The sequence below is a fragment of the Microplitis mediator genome, chromosome 1 (assembly GCF_029852145.1).
Source record: "Microplitis mediator isolate UGA2020A chromosome 1, iyMicMedi2.1, whole genome shotgun sequence".
NCBI classification, from domain to species: Eukaryota; Metazoa; Arthropoda; class Insecta; order Hymenoptera; family Braconidae; genus Microplitis; species Microplitis mediator.
This window is the reverse complement of record NC_079969.1, coordinates 12,558,948-12,573,332: the sequence shown is the minus strand read 5'-3', so window position 1 is coordinate 12,573,332 and position 14,385 is coordinate 12,558,948. Positions and strand designations below refer to the sequence as shown.

General features: G+C 32.0%; 2 protein-coding genes across 4 annotated transcripts in view; both read right to left on the bottom strand.

The window, feature by feature from the left end:
• Nucleotides 1-3,907: 3,907 nt before the first annotated feature.
• Nucleotides 3,908-4,681, bottom strand: LOC130664587 (uncharacterized). The gene has a single exon (XM_057464571.1). It carries the CDS (start codon nucleotides 4,679-4,681, stop codon nucleotides 3,908-3,910), a length of 774 nt encoding a protein of 257 aa, XP_057320554.1.
• A 9,130-nt stretch (nucleotides 4,682-13,811) lies between these two features.
• LOC130668464 (probable ATP-dependent RNA helicase DDX20) overlaps nucleotides 13,812-14,385 on the bottom strand; it is a 34,308-nt gene continuing 33,734 nt past the window's right edge. For 2 of the 3 annotated variants that reach the window (XM_057470781.1, XM_057470798.1), the window contains exon 7: nucleotides 13,812-14,376. Coding sequence is in view for 2 of the 3 variants with exons in the window: in XM_057470798.1 (XP_057326781.1) it covers nucleotides 14,375-14,376 (2 nt within the window). In the remaining variant the exon portion in view is untranslated. The remainder of the gene's footprint in view (nucleotides 14,377-14,385) is intronic. The other variant, XM_057470805.1, reaches the window with a different exon arrangement.

The window sequence follows — 14,385 nt, the reverse complement described above, 5'->3', positions numbered from 1 at the left end:
TATTTTGGTTGGTTGACGCATGCGCGGCGACGCAACAGTTGGCCTTAGAAAATTTATTTATTATAAATAAATTTACGGGGCTTATAAATAAAACAATGTGAGATTTATTTATAAAATTATATTATTAAGTGGCTCTGAAATATGGGAATAGTCATTTAATGTCGGGAATGGACAAATTATATGCCAAACAAGTCATGCATCATGTTGGTGTAAATGAGCAAATTAACATGCGACAGGTATATTTCTCCATTGGTTGAAAGGAGAAAACATTATAAGATGGCGCCGGCTGAGGTGCCGGCATGGGATTCACGTGCTGCCATGGCCAGACGTGGATAAGCAATTGTAAGAGCAAGGTGTGTTGCTGTTGCCGTAAAATTTTTCTTTGTTGGGACGCCATTTGGCAATTATTGAAATTTATAAAGTGTATGGGACACTTGGCAATCAGAGTTGATTTGAGTTGTCGCAATAATTATTGCCAAATTAATAATTGAGACCAATGGAACCTGTACGCATTTTATATTACAACGGAGACTGTAAGTACCTGTGTGCTATATACATTGGCGTGTAATTTGTCCCGCGTTGGTGGCCATTCGTATATATCTCACATGTGAGTGAGAGAAAGAGCAATACTTATAGTAGATTCCAATACATATATATATATATATATATATATACTTGCGTACTTGTTTGTCCCAGCGGAAATTTTTATCCAAAAGTTGGAAACCTAATAATTATCATTTTATTTGTTGATTAATTATTGGGGAGTGTTCATATGTTTTGGCGGTAAATATTAAAAAATATTTACATTTATTATTTATAATTTTGAGTATTATTGGGAACGTTTTATTTTAGTTGCGGTAGATATTTACAATAAATTAGTTATTATCTGGAAAAATATTCTGATTTAATGCGATAATATTATTTGGTTTATTTATTAGTTTGCGGTAAATATCTATTCGTATGTAAATTATTATTTGTGATCAGTATTTATTATTTTGAGTTGAATATTTCATATAGTTATCAGTGATCAATTATTTTGCGTTAAATATTTACACTAGTAATTATTATTTTGTGATCATTCCGTATTATTTTGCGTTGATTATTGTACAAGTATTGGATTATTATTTTAACACACTGGTGATCATTTGTTGTAACTATTTACAATAATTGTTACGTCCCAGCCTGTATGGCAGATGACGTAGGCTTTTACTTCCTTAATTACCGACCTGAAACCTAACTAATTATATCGAATATCGATAATCTAGTAATTCCAATAATAATTAATTAATCATATAAAATAATATAATAGAATAATATTATTTAAGACATTTGAACGTTAAGGATATGAGTAATAATTGATAAACTTATTTTTCTATATTTTATCAAATATAAATAAGCGCTGACGCCTCGAGTTAATCCTCGAGACGTGCAGCTGCACAAATATCTATTTTGTTTAAGATAGCTTTTGTTAATAGATAAGTGACTCATTTGTTAGTAACAAAAGTGGAGAGATCGTGAGAACTAAGTATTTTCAATAAATATTAGAATGGATCATTCGAGAACATGCGTTATCTCGAATGACCCCTCCATATGACTCGATGCGCGGGTCTGATGCCCAAACGTATTGATAAGAGTTACTCTAGTTTTTCTCGATCAAGAGAAGTCAGTCTGAGATATAGAATCATAGAGAGCAGTCAGGCTCAATATTAAAACCTCAACTTCGTTCTTACATCCTCGAAGCTATTGTTAAGAATAGCTTAACAATATTATGACACCAGAATTTTACGTTTCACAAATTCTCCAACTATCTCTTTATTCATTGAATAAAACAGATCCAGATAATATATTTAATAACAAATAAATATAACCAGTTTATTTCAACCACCAAATGGTGGCTGTTCAACCCATACTTAATTATTATTTATAATTATGTGTAAGTTTCCATCACGTCCAATTTAAATCGACCGCTCAACTACGCCAGCGCCAAAACATCAACCAGGACGTAACATAATTATCAGCTATTATTATTGGTAGTAAATAGTTACAAGTGATCAAAGTATTAGTATTCTTTTGCGTATTCGGTGGTAAATATTGTGATAAATATATATTGTGCGCATAGAAATTATTATTATTAATTATTTATATTTATTAGCTATCACGTGCGAGTGATAGCAAGACAAACATTTTTTTTATATAATTATTATTTTGCGTACTTGACCAGTGGTCAAGAAATTATTGTGAAGTGAAATATTATTATTTATACTATTGTTTAATTATTATATATACCCGCTGAAACATTATAAATTAAACTATATCGGGTTAAATGGCTACCAACCCGGGATATAATCAAAATTTATTATTATTTATTTATCGCAAACTATCTCTTTCTTGCTTTCCTTTTCCAATACCTGAAAACTGCTCTCTGATTATATTTTATTATTTCATTTTTCATTTCATTTTCTTATTTATTGTTTATTTGTTATTTTGTTCGTGGGGTACACGAACTGGCGCCCAATTCGGTTTCTAACCCAGCCTGAGAAGAGCTGAGTGTCCAGTGGGATCGTGGGCATCTCCAAAGGACATTTTTGGTTTCGTTTATTATTTTTATTTTCAGTTTTACCATTGGTGGACCATAACGGCTATTCTGCACACACCACACTCCGCCGTGGGTTGTGACGAATAGTAAGGAACGTTATAGCACCATACCTGACGCAATGTCACAGTACAATGCTAAACCGTTGTCAAAATTGATTCGTCGACGCAGCAACGCGGTTGTCTGTTGCAGCAATCGTTGAAGCTCGAGATCTTGCTTCTGTGCATCGGCAAGTTCTTCTGATGTAATGGCAGTAGACACTGCTTCGACTTGTGACAGTGTGTCAGCGACAATATTGTCGTTGCCCGACACATGTCTAATGTCAGTCGTAAATTGACCGATGAAATCCAAACGGCGGAATTGCCATGGTGAAGCTCTCTCCGTACGCTGTTTAAATGCGTGTTGAAGCCGTTTGTGGTCTGTGTAGATCGTTAGGTGTCGGCCTTCGAAAATATGCCGGAAATGTCTCACGGCTTCGTAGATCACGTGTAGTTCTCGATCATAAGTCGACAATTTTTGGATCGACAGCTGTAATTTCCGGCTAAAGAAAGCCAGCGGCTGCCAGCCGTTGTTTAAGCGTTGCTGGAGGACGGCACCGATCCCGATTTCTGATGCATCGGTAAAAACTGCCCAATACACGTCGGTTCTTGGATGCACGAGAAGTGTTGCATCAGCGAGAGATCATTTAGCGGCATCAAAAGCGATTTGCAAATCGGCTGTCCAGTTGGCAGGATGCGATCCTTTGATTTTCGGTCCTTCCAGTACTTTATTTAGCGGCGCTAAAATTTCTGCAGCGTTCTTAATGAACTTTTTGTAGAAATTAATTGTGTCTAGGAATCCACGAAGTGCTTTAACGGCTTTTGGAGGCTGGAGATTAACGATAGCCTCAACTTTTTCCGGCAATGGTTTAATGCCGTGTTCGTTGATTGAATAACCGAGGAATTTAACTTCGGTTTTGCCTAGCTGGTACTTCGGAACGTTTATTACTAGTCCATAATCACGAAGACGTTGAAATAATATCTTGAGGTATTTTAAATGCTCCTGTTCGTCTTTGGATGCGAGTAGTATATCGTCGATATATGGAAATACGAAATCCAGATCACAGGTGATTTCGTCGATAAATCTCTGGAACGTCTGTGCTGCATTTTTGAGTCCAAAAGTCATGTATGAAAACTCAAACAAGCCAAACGGAGTGATAATAGCTGTTTTCTCGACATCTTCTGGAGCTACTCGAAGTTGGAGGAAAGCTTTGGTAAAATCAACGACAGAAAAGATTCGTTTCCCATGTAAATACGCAGCAAAATCATCCATATATCAAAGCGCATATTTATCAATAAGAGTACGGTCATTTAATGGACGATAATCGCCACATGGTCTCCATCCACCGTCCTTTTTCTGGACCATGTGTAATGGCGAGGACCAAGCACTCTGCGATGGCCGACAAATCCCTTGCTCAATCATTTTAAGGAACTCGTCTTGAGCAATTTTTAATTTGTCCGGCGATAAGCGACGAGCTTTGCTAGAAACAGGTGGACCAGGTGTTGTACGAATATGATGCACCGTTGAATGTTTCCTATTCTTATTGTCGGACGGATCAGGTCGTGTGATATCGGCGAACTCATGTAGCAGTTTCATATAAACGGAATCACCATCCACAGCCTTGATTTTGTCCAATGCTGTTGTTGCGTGGAAATAACCGGATGATGTCAAACCTGTAATGCCGTCGCGTAAGCATTTGCGTTTGAGGTTGACTAACAAGTCATAATGACTCAAAAAATCAGCCCCAAGTATCGGTTTGGTGACATCGGCAACAATAGAATTCCACGTGAAATCTCGACGCAGTCCGAGATTCAGTGTTTTTAATGATAAACCATAGATTTCGATAATCGTGCCGTTTGCGGCATAAAGCTGATAACCTATGGGAGTTGTTTGCGATTTCATCGAGCCGCGAGGAAAAACTGATAAATCAGAGCCAGTGTCCACGAGAAACTCGGTCCCAGTGACTCGATCCTTAATAAATAATCGGCGTGAAATCGATTGAGAATCACTCTCCGCCGCTAGTGATTCTCGTTGGCATTTCCCTGCCATTTACAGCCGGGTGCGCATGATCGGGCATTTTTACCATGCTTGAAATGATACCAGCAATAGTCGAATTTTTTAACTTTCCGAGGACGACGGTGTTGGTATGCTCTGGATCGTGTATTTGGAAGTTGCTCCTGAGCAAGCATTTCGCTATACTCGGCAGTCAACAGTGCAAGTTGCTTACGCAAAGCAGCGAGTTCCTCTGCGGCGGATGCGTACATTTTGAAATATAAAATATAAAAATAATATTCCAAATAATAATATCACCTGCACTTAAAATTATATTATTTTAATTTTTCTACGTATCCAGCGATGACTCGTCACTCAGGAATGTTCGGCTGACTCTCTGGCTTAATCCTCGAAACTATTTCCGATGACGTAGCTATCGGAAAAGTTAACGCGACACTGCACGAAATAGGCAATTTTATTTTCAGCGCGCAAAAACTTTTATCACTATTCGATTCGCACTAAAGGTCCCTCGAATCAACACTGATGCGGCATAACGTCCATAAGATGCCCCTATATATATATTAGGGTGGCCCAAAAAAACCGACAATTTTTTTTTTTTGAGTCTCTTATGAAAATTTGTTGATTCAAGATGTTTTAAGAAGCCTCTCCCAAAAATCAGCTCGATAAAGAAATTTCAGAAGGTCGCTCACGAATTTTGAAAATATCAAAAATGATCGAAATTCGGATTTTTTTGTTTTAAATTTCTTCTTTCTCGTGGCAGCTATAGTTAATATTTATGAAATCATGACTACCCTGAAAATTTCAGCCCAAAAGTGAAATATTTAAACGACGCTCAAGAATTTTTAATGTTTCCGAGTACTGTCTCTTGGATGTTTTCGAGCGACCCTTGAATATTAATAATAAAGCTTCTCAATTTTTTCACCATCAATTTGTATCATAATGAATAAAAATACAACCCGAGAAATAGAAATAATAAGTTATTTACATACCTTTTTATTTTTCAATTCAATTTTTAGGTTTTTTTGCTTATTCAAAACTTACCCAATTTTATTGTTTAAGACTGTCCTGTATATTTTCGGTTATGCAAAAGTTATATTGAAGTGAAATGACAATAATTGAGTTATAAAAAAATACAAAAACTAATTCAAAGCATTAGTTACATATTATCAGTTAATATTCAAAATTCTTGAGCGCCGTTTAAATATTTGAATTTTGGGCTCAAATTTTCAGGGTAGTCTTGATTTCATAAATATAACATAACATAAAATAAATATAACAAAACTATTGCTGCCACGAGAAAGAAAAAAATTTAGAAATAAAAATCCGAATTTCCATCTTTTTTGATATTTTCAAAATTCGTGAGCGACCTCTTGAAAATTTTTTATCGAGCTGATTTTTGGAGAGACTTCTTAAAACATCGTAAACCAACAAATTTCCATGCGAGATCAAAAAAAAAAAATAGTCGATTTTTTTGGGCCACCCTAATATATATATAGGGGAGGGAGGGGCAAAAGGGGGTACTTAAGGAAATACCAAGTTTTCGAGGACTCAAATTCGCTAAATCTTTTTTTTTTTAATGATATTCAAAGTAAATAGAAGAAATTTTCAGTTACCGTTGAAAAAAAAAATTTTTCATTTCTGCGGGCAAAGTAAGGTACCCCCTAAAAAAGGTAAAAAAAGAAAATTTCTGGATTTTAAACGAATTTGATTAAGTTGAATTTTTTTTGTAAGTAATTTACATGAAGAAAAGTTGAATTTTACATGTTTATTGGAGACAAAAGAAAAATACAAATTTTTAATAGTTTTTATCATAGAATAAACGTCATTAATATTTTTCAACTGACAATTGATTTTTGTAAAAGTTTATCAAAAAAATTTAAAGTGACGCTTAATTATACTTACAGAAGTGATTTTGGAATGTTTAAAAACCACTCTTGCGACATTAAAAACATTCTGGATACACTCTCGAAATATTCTGGTAACACGATGCAACCATACGGACTCCAGAGTATTTCCAGAATGGTTTTGTGCCCTTTTCTGAGAGTGAACCCAGAGTATTTCCAGAGCGGATATGGAGTAAATCCAAAGTGTTTCCAGAAAGTATCCAGAGTGGATACATACTGACACCGTTATGCATCCACATTGAACACAAACTGATACCAAAGTGTTTCCAGAATGTTTCCAGAGTGGGATCAGAGTGGGATCAGAGTGAATACATACTCAAACCAGAGGGTATTCAGAGTAAATGAATACTGAAAGAAAAAAAAAATTTACCGAAATATATTATTTTGATATTGACGAAGACGATAAATCCTAATTAAACTACTTAATTAATAATTTACAGATATTCTAAATGAGATTCTAAAAATGACTATATTCGTTCATGCATGATTATAAATAATCATATATGATCATGTATAAACATATCAAGTTATGGATGATCAGACCTGGCCAATTTTTGGATTTGATCATATATAGACAATTATGCATGATCATATATGATTAGACAAAATCTTATTTCATCGGGTTTATACAATATTTTGATTTTATTAATTATTAATTTTTGAACTACCCAAAAAAATTAAAAATTAAAATAATGTATGTTAAATAATTTTTTTTTTAATTTTAAGCTATTACTGATTTCATGTTCTTGTTAGGCATTATATGATTACTTTTCAAATTTTTTCTTGCCATTTGTTTATAAATTTTTTATAAACAAATGGATTAATTAAATATTTTTGAAAAATTTTTTTTCACCATATTGTTAGCGTAAGGAAAGTATGATTTCAAAAAACAAAATTTTCTTAAAAACTATATCTTATTGTTTATAATCGGTTTTTTCATTGGGGAATCGTTTTTTTTTTTAAATCATAATTTGCATTTCTAAATATAATAGCAACAATAAAATTTTTGTTGTCAACAATTTATTCATTTGTTTGTTTGATAATTTTTTTTTTATTTTAATTTTTTTCTAGAACATAAACAAATTACAAAAACAGCAACCTTCAACAATATGGCAAATAAAAATTTTTTCAATTTTTAGGTAGATTTTTTTAAAAATCTAACTATTGTATTGGTCCTCATGGTCGATTTTTCAAGGGATTTTGTCATAAACTATCATAATTAGTTGAGTAGAATTCAAAAATACCATTCGTTAAAAAATTTATATATGTATGTATGTATGTATGTATGTATGTATGTTTTCTGTAACATAAAATAAAAAATGGATATTTTTATTGGAAAGCTGAGAATTTTTCCTACGAAAAACTGTTATGTGCTCATTTTTTTTTTTAAATTTTTTCCTTCAAAAAAATGAATGAAAAAGTTGAAAACAAAAATTTTTTTAAAATTCAAAAAATCATAACTTTGAAACAGCTGCATATAAAACGCTCAAATTTTCAGAGAATTTTTTTTTTAATATATATAACGACTCCACAAAGTTTGAACCAAATCGACGAGGGTCACCCCGTAAAAATAATTTTATTTGGTGGAATGACCCATGTATATTTATCATTTAAAGACGCCGTATATATTATATACCTATATATATATATATATATATTATATATATATATAGGTATATTGTATACATACAATGCATTCGTACGGTGCCCCGTAGGATACCCTATACTATGGAGACCATATATACGTATATTGTCTCCATACCCTATACACTCACGCCTGAAAAGTGAAAGTTGTAACGCGAATAGTCGTAACAAGGTCATTCGTTGAACGTATTTTACGCCTCATATTTTTTCCATACCGGGCTCCTTATATGAAAATCGATTTTTAAGGAGTAAACTCCAAAAAATAGTCATCTCAAACGAAGCACCCTAATATATATTTATGTAATATAACGGACTTTTGAGGACACGATTGCGTCTACAATCCTTATTCGATCTTAATGAAATTTTCTACACTCATTTTATGTACAATTACCACGGTTAAGTTCGAAGATGGGCTGAATCGGTCGATTAGTTTAGAAGTTATGGCTAATTGAAATTTTTAACGATTTTTCGAAAACATCAGTTTTTGATCACTTTCAAAGTCCATATAACTTTATAACTAAAACTCATACATAATTTCTGTAAAAAGTATTTTAAAGCTTGACTAATAAGCTGTTATTTTTGACCTGAAACTTTATATTTTGACCATTTCTTCCAATAATTTGATAGCCTTGAAAATTTTAATGGAGTCAAAAAATGTTGAAAATATGGTTCTCATTCCACATAATTTATGCTTGTCCCATTATAATCCGGTTTCGTCAGTTGTATTTTACTGTGCACAAAATAACCTGTAAATTTCACAGCTATTTTATATTTTAAAAGGATTTCTTTTATCACTAATGATGTTTTAAACGTACCTGTACATCCTATAATTATAACTGGTCTTGCCATCGTAATAGCGATTACAATTATGATCTCATACTAATTAAATTTTCTATACTTTGTTTACGTGAAGGTTAGTTTGGTACATTTACTATATAATGTTTTGTCAAATCAACTATCTCAAGTTCTCAATTGAAAATAGTCGTTGTCTTTTTTTACCCTCACTCTTAGAAAACGAGCCTAATTTCATATCATGACTATACACTAACATGAATCACAAGATATGTATATATGAAACTTTTTATATATATTAATTGGAAAATCTACCTTCCATTTCGGCTGCCGAATGGCCTTTTTTATTTTAATTATGAATTGCTCATGTTATGTCCGACTTCGCAAACTTTTTTTAAATTCATGTTGAACGCTCCAAAGGAATAAATATTCCATTTTCTCATAAGAGAAACCAGGATAGGTTCAATTGAGCGATACAGACGTCATACCAGATTTCTTTCTTCTGTCTTTCATTCCCTTATCCTTCTTAAGTTCCCCACTTACTTTTTACAACAATTATTCTAATGCGTGGTAACACCCACAATTAGCATTGACTTAAATTAAGTTCTGTCAACGGGACATCTCACACTATGCAAGATATCAAAACCCTCTCTTTTCCAAACTCGGACCCCCATGGTTGCAGCGTTAAAAATTTCGAAGAGCAAAATTACTCTACCGAGCACCGGTTTGCTTTTCGGTTATCAGTTGATTAGTTTCAGCGAAGAGTCGCAATTTGGTACATAGTATCTTTTCAAATCTCTCAAATAATTTTATTCGGGAAATAAAATTATCAAAATCAACTAAATAAATATATATACTATATATTTATAACAAATATACGAAACAAAGCAATGACTCTACCGAGCACAGGCTTGCATTTCGGTCATTAGCTGAATTCAAAGTTTTCAGCAAAGAGTCATAATTCGGTACATAGTATCTTTCACAAATCGCGTATAATTTTATTCAGGAAATAAAATTAGCAAACCATAAAATAAATATATATCGATATAAAATATACCGCTCAAAGAGAGCAAAATAAAATCGCATCGCGAAGAAAATTTTATAAAGAAAAAGAAAAGTTCAATAAAAAAAAAAGTGTTATCGGTTTTGAGTCAGTAGTTAAGTGTTTAATAGCACTGTTCAGTGCAACAAAATTGAAAAACCAATATTGTAACTAAAAGTGAATACATGCTTAAAAATAAAAGAAATAACCTTTAAGGGGGGGGGGGGGTAGGGGTTTTAAATTATTTAAAAAAAAATTTTTTTTTAATTTTTTTTCTGAATGAGCAATATGTCAAGAATATCGTGTACAAATTTTAAATCAATCCGAGTAAAACTAACGGAGTTACAGCGTTTCAAATGACCGGCCGGTATACCTGAATTTTATACCTGCCCGACCTGCCCCTACATACCCCTAGTAGAAATCAGCTGCAATTTTCTTTGTTCTTCCGAATCCCTTTCTCCGGCAGTGTGTCTTTCAAAGGATGTAAACTGATGACTCAATATAAGTATAAAAATTCATATTCTTTGATTGATAGTTTATTTCAAATTTTCACGAGTAAAAAACTTTAAATGGATTTTCCCGAAAACGTTATTTTTAAAGTCCGTGAACATCATAACTCAAAATGTACTGAACCGATCCCTTTAGAAATTTGAACATTACTTCTTCACATAAATCAACAGGTAACTACGAAGAGTTTTTTTTTGTTTTTCATTTTTTTCTATTTTTTAATAACAAATCAACCGCGATTTTATGAGCTAAAATCGCGTTTTTCACTTCCAAGTGCTGCAAAAAATTGAAAAAAAAAAAAAAAAACTCTTCGTGGTTACCTCGAGAAATACATCAACTTTAAAATGCATATCAATTTTTTTTTTTCCGATGATCCGGTAACGAGTTATGATGTTCACCGCAAAACGACTTTTTTTCGAGGCGCCTCCGGAGTATCAACGTCACCAGCTTATTAATCAATATTTTTCGTTAAAAATTTTTTCTGATATTCTTCAAAAGTTGTACAATAATATGTGATTAAGTTTAATGAAATTATATTACTCATCTCGCCGGAAAAAAATCACAAAAATATGCTTCTTTTTCGCCTTTAAAACCCTACCCCCCCCCCCCCCCCCCTTAAAGAGTATCATCTCTAATTCCGTTTAGGAAAATTAAAGGAATTTTGTTCCATTAAAGCACAAAATTAACCACATAATGAATAAGAAAATATCAGTGTATACTAAAGTGTAACAAATGTTTAAACATAAAAATAAAAGCCTTTAAAGAGTATCATCTCTAATTTCTTTTAAGAAAAATAAAGGTATTTTTGTTTATAAAAGATTAAAGTTTAAAAGTTAAATAAAAGGAAAATGAGCAAGATCACGTCAAGTGGACCCCCCATTTTCCACTTGGTCATGAAAATTAAGTCTATGTATTTTTTTCGTATGTAGTCACTATGAAAAATTAATCCCTCAAACGATTTTTCAAAATTTTCATTTTAACAACAATTTTTTTTACAATGAAAATTTTGAGTACTTTTAATTAAAAAATAGATTCCAAAACAACCGTTAAAGATAAATTAATAAAATTTCCAAGATTTATTGTCGAATATCTATATTTTATAAAAATATTAATAGCATAAAATTATTTGTTTATTATCCCATTGTTAATTAACTTTTAAGTAAACAAATGAAAATTTCATTGACTTCTCCCTAAAGAAATGAAACTTTTTTTCATAGGTTACATGTGTTCCCTATTAAAGTTTAAGATCCCAAAAGAAAATTTGAGTGCTCGTAATTAGTTTAAACAATATGAATTTATTTATCACCGCGCGCCGGTCGCTGAGCGTTCTCAATACAGTGCTTGGCCGAGCGTCTCGAGCTCTACTGCAGCTTTGGTTAGTCATAATTAAAAGTAACATTCAAAAACATTATTACTAAACAAATTTTATTTGTTTGAAACAATATCATGATTAATACAATAAAATAATTTTTTATTATTAAACTGAAACAGGGAAAACTAACTGATAATTAAGTTCAATTATTAGATAGTTTTCCCTGATTATTGGTTAATAAATAATTAATTTATTATTAATTAGATAATAATAATTTCTAAGTTATTATTGATTAATAATTAAGTTTAGTTATATGTCAGTTTTCCCTGATTATTGTTTAATAAATAATTAATGGATCAATAATTACTTGATAATAATTTATAAATTATTATTAATTAATAATCAAGTTTAGGTATTGCTTATTTTTGCCTGATTATTATTTACTAAATAATTAATGTGTTAATAATCACTCAATAATAATTTCTAAATTATTATTTATTAATAATAAATTTAATTATTAGTTTGTTTCCTCTGTTTCAGATTAATAATAAAAAATTATTTTATTGTATTAATCATGATATTGTTTAAAAAAAATAAAATTTGTTTAGTAATAATATTTTCAAATGTTACTTTCAATTATGACTAACCAAAGCTGCAGTAGAGCTTGAGACGCTCGGCCAAGCACTGTATTGAGAACGCTCAGCGACCGGCGCGCGGTGATAAATAAATTCATATTGTTTAAACTAATCACGAGCACTCAAATTTTCTTTTGGGATCTTAAACTTTAATAATAAACGCATGTAAACCATGAAAAAAAGTTTCATTTTTTGAGGGAGAAGTCAATGAAATTTTCATTTGTTTACTTAAAAGTTAATTAACAATGGGATAATAAACAAATAATTTTATGCTATTAATATTTTTATAAAATATAGATATTCGACAATAAATCCTGGAAATTTTATTAATTTATCTTTAACGGTTGTTTTGGAATCTATTTTTGAATTAAAAGTACTCAAAATTTTCATTGTAAAAAAAATTGTTATTAAAATGAAAATTTTGAAAAATCGTTTGAGGGATTAATTTTTCATAGTGACTACATACGAAAAAAATACATAGACTTAATTTTCATGACCAAGTGGAAAATGGGGGGTCCACTTAACGTGATCTTGCTCAAATCAAAGTGAAAGACTGTTTTTGTGTTTCATTAATTAAAAATAAGTTAGTTAATATCGACCACCCTTCCTCGCTTGATCATCGCTTGCACGAGAGAAAGGGAAATCGACAACCAGTCCAAGGGTCTATTACGAAGGAGTCCCCAAGGAAAAAAGGAAAAGTAATCAACGAGAATTATCACAGCAAAGGTAAGAAGGTTATAAGTTACTATTCTATCTTTCAAACTCAGTAACAAATTTTCAATCAGCCTCAAAATTTAATTGAAAATAAGGACGCTATAAATTCTAAATCGTATGTATCAATTTGCATATTCTATATCCATCGATTTATGAAATTAACTCATTTTTAGTAAACTATGAATTAAAAGAAAACTTACATCGAAACGTATCCCTAAAATAAAATAAAATAAGGCTTGAAATAAACATTTAAGCCGAAAATTGCATGTGTTAGTCCGAACGCCCCAATCCACGCAATTAAATATAAAATTAAATAATAGTCGGACATAACACTCATAATTTTTTTTCTTTTTAAATTCTTATCTTTAATTGTGAGGGCTTCATCATACGTACGGTACTGCTCACCAGAGCTCACAGATACACATTAACGCCGATACGCACCACCCGCTTGACAGGCCGCAAAGTGGGGGAAACCCCAAAAGTGTTAAAGGGTTAAGCAATAAATTTCATAGAAATGTTAATTTTTCGAATGCCGTAAGGTTGACGGTGGAATAGGTTAAAGATTAAATATTTACTTACTCAGTACCCCTACCCCAACTATTTTAGCAATGTAACGTCACAGTTTTTATCGTTTTATACGATTTATTATATGTGCGTATAACATTAAGTATAATTATTTTGTCACAGGAATTGATAATATTTTATAAATAAATTATTTAAAAATAATACAATCGATACAAATAAAGAACAACTGCGACAGCAGGGCTAAACTATGAGTGCTACTTTAAATGAAGTGATCCCGATGCTAGTTAATTACTTAGTCTCATATTACAGCTGGTCCATTGAGTCGGATTCCATCAACTCAGAACTTCCCCTCAATCTTGACCCCTCCACGAGCTACGCTATCTCCCACCCAATGCTATACATTTGTGTGCCTGTGAATATTCAAACATGCATCATATATGTAGATGTAAGAGCGCATGCGTTGTAGTTTCCTCTTTAAAGGAGAACGGGTATTCGATGTCGGAATTCCCAGGAAATTTCCGCTCTTCCGCAGGCTAACTGTCCGAGTTAATGAAATGCGACTGTATAGCATCGTGAATAAGATTTTACACTCGAACTCTCACAGAAATGATATGAGACTATTTGATACGACTGAAAGATACGCCTGCAACTGCTTCCTGCAAATA

Excerpts from the sequence above, each read along its gene's own strand:
- LOC130664587 (XM_057464571.1), bottom strand. The coding sequence starts at position 4,681 with ATGGCAGGGAAATGCCAACGAGAATCACTAGCGGCGGAGAGTGATTCT.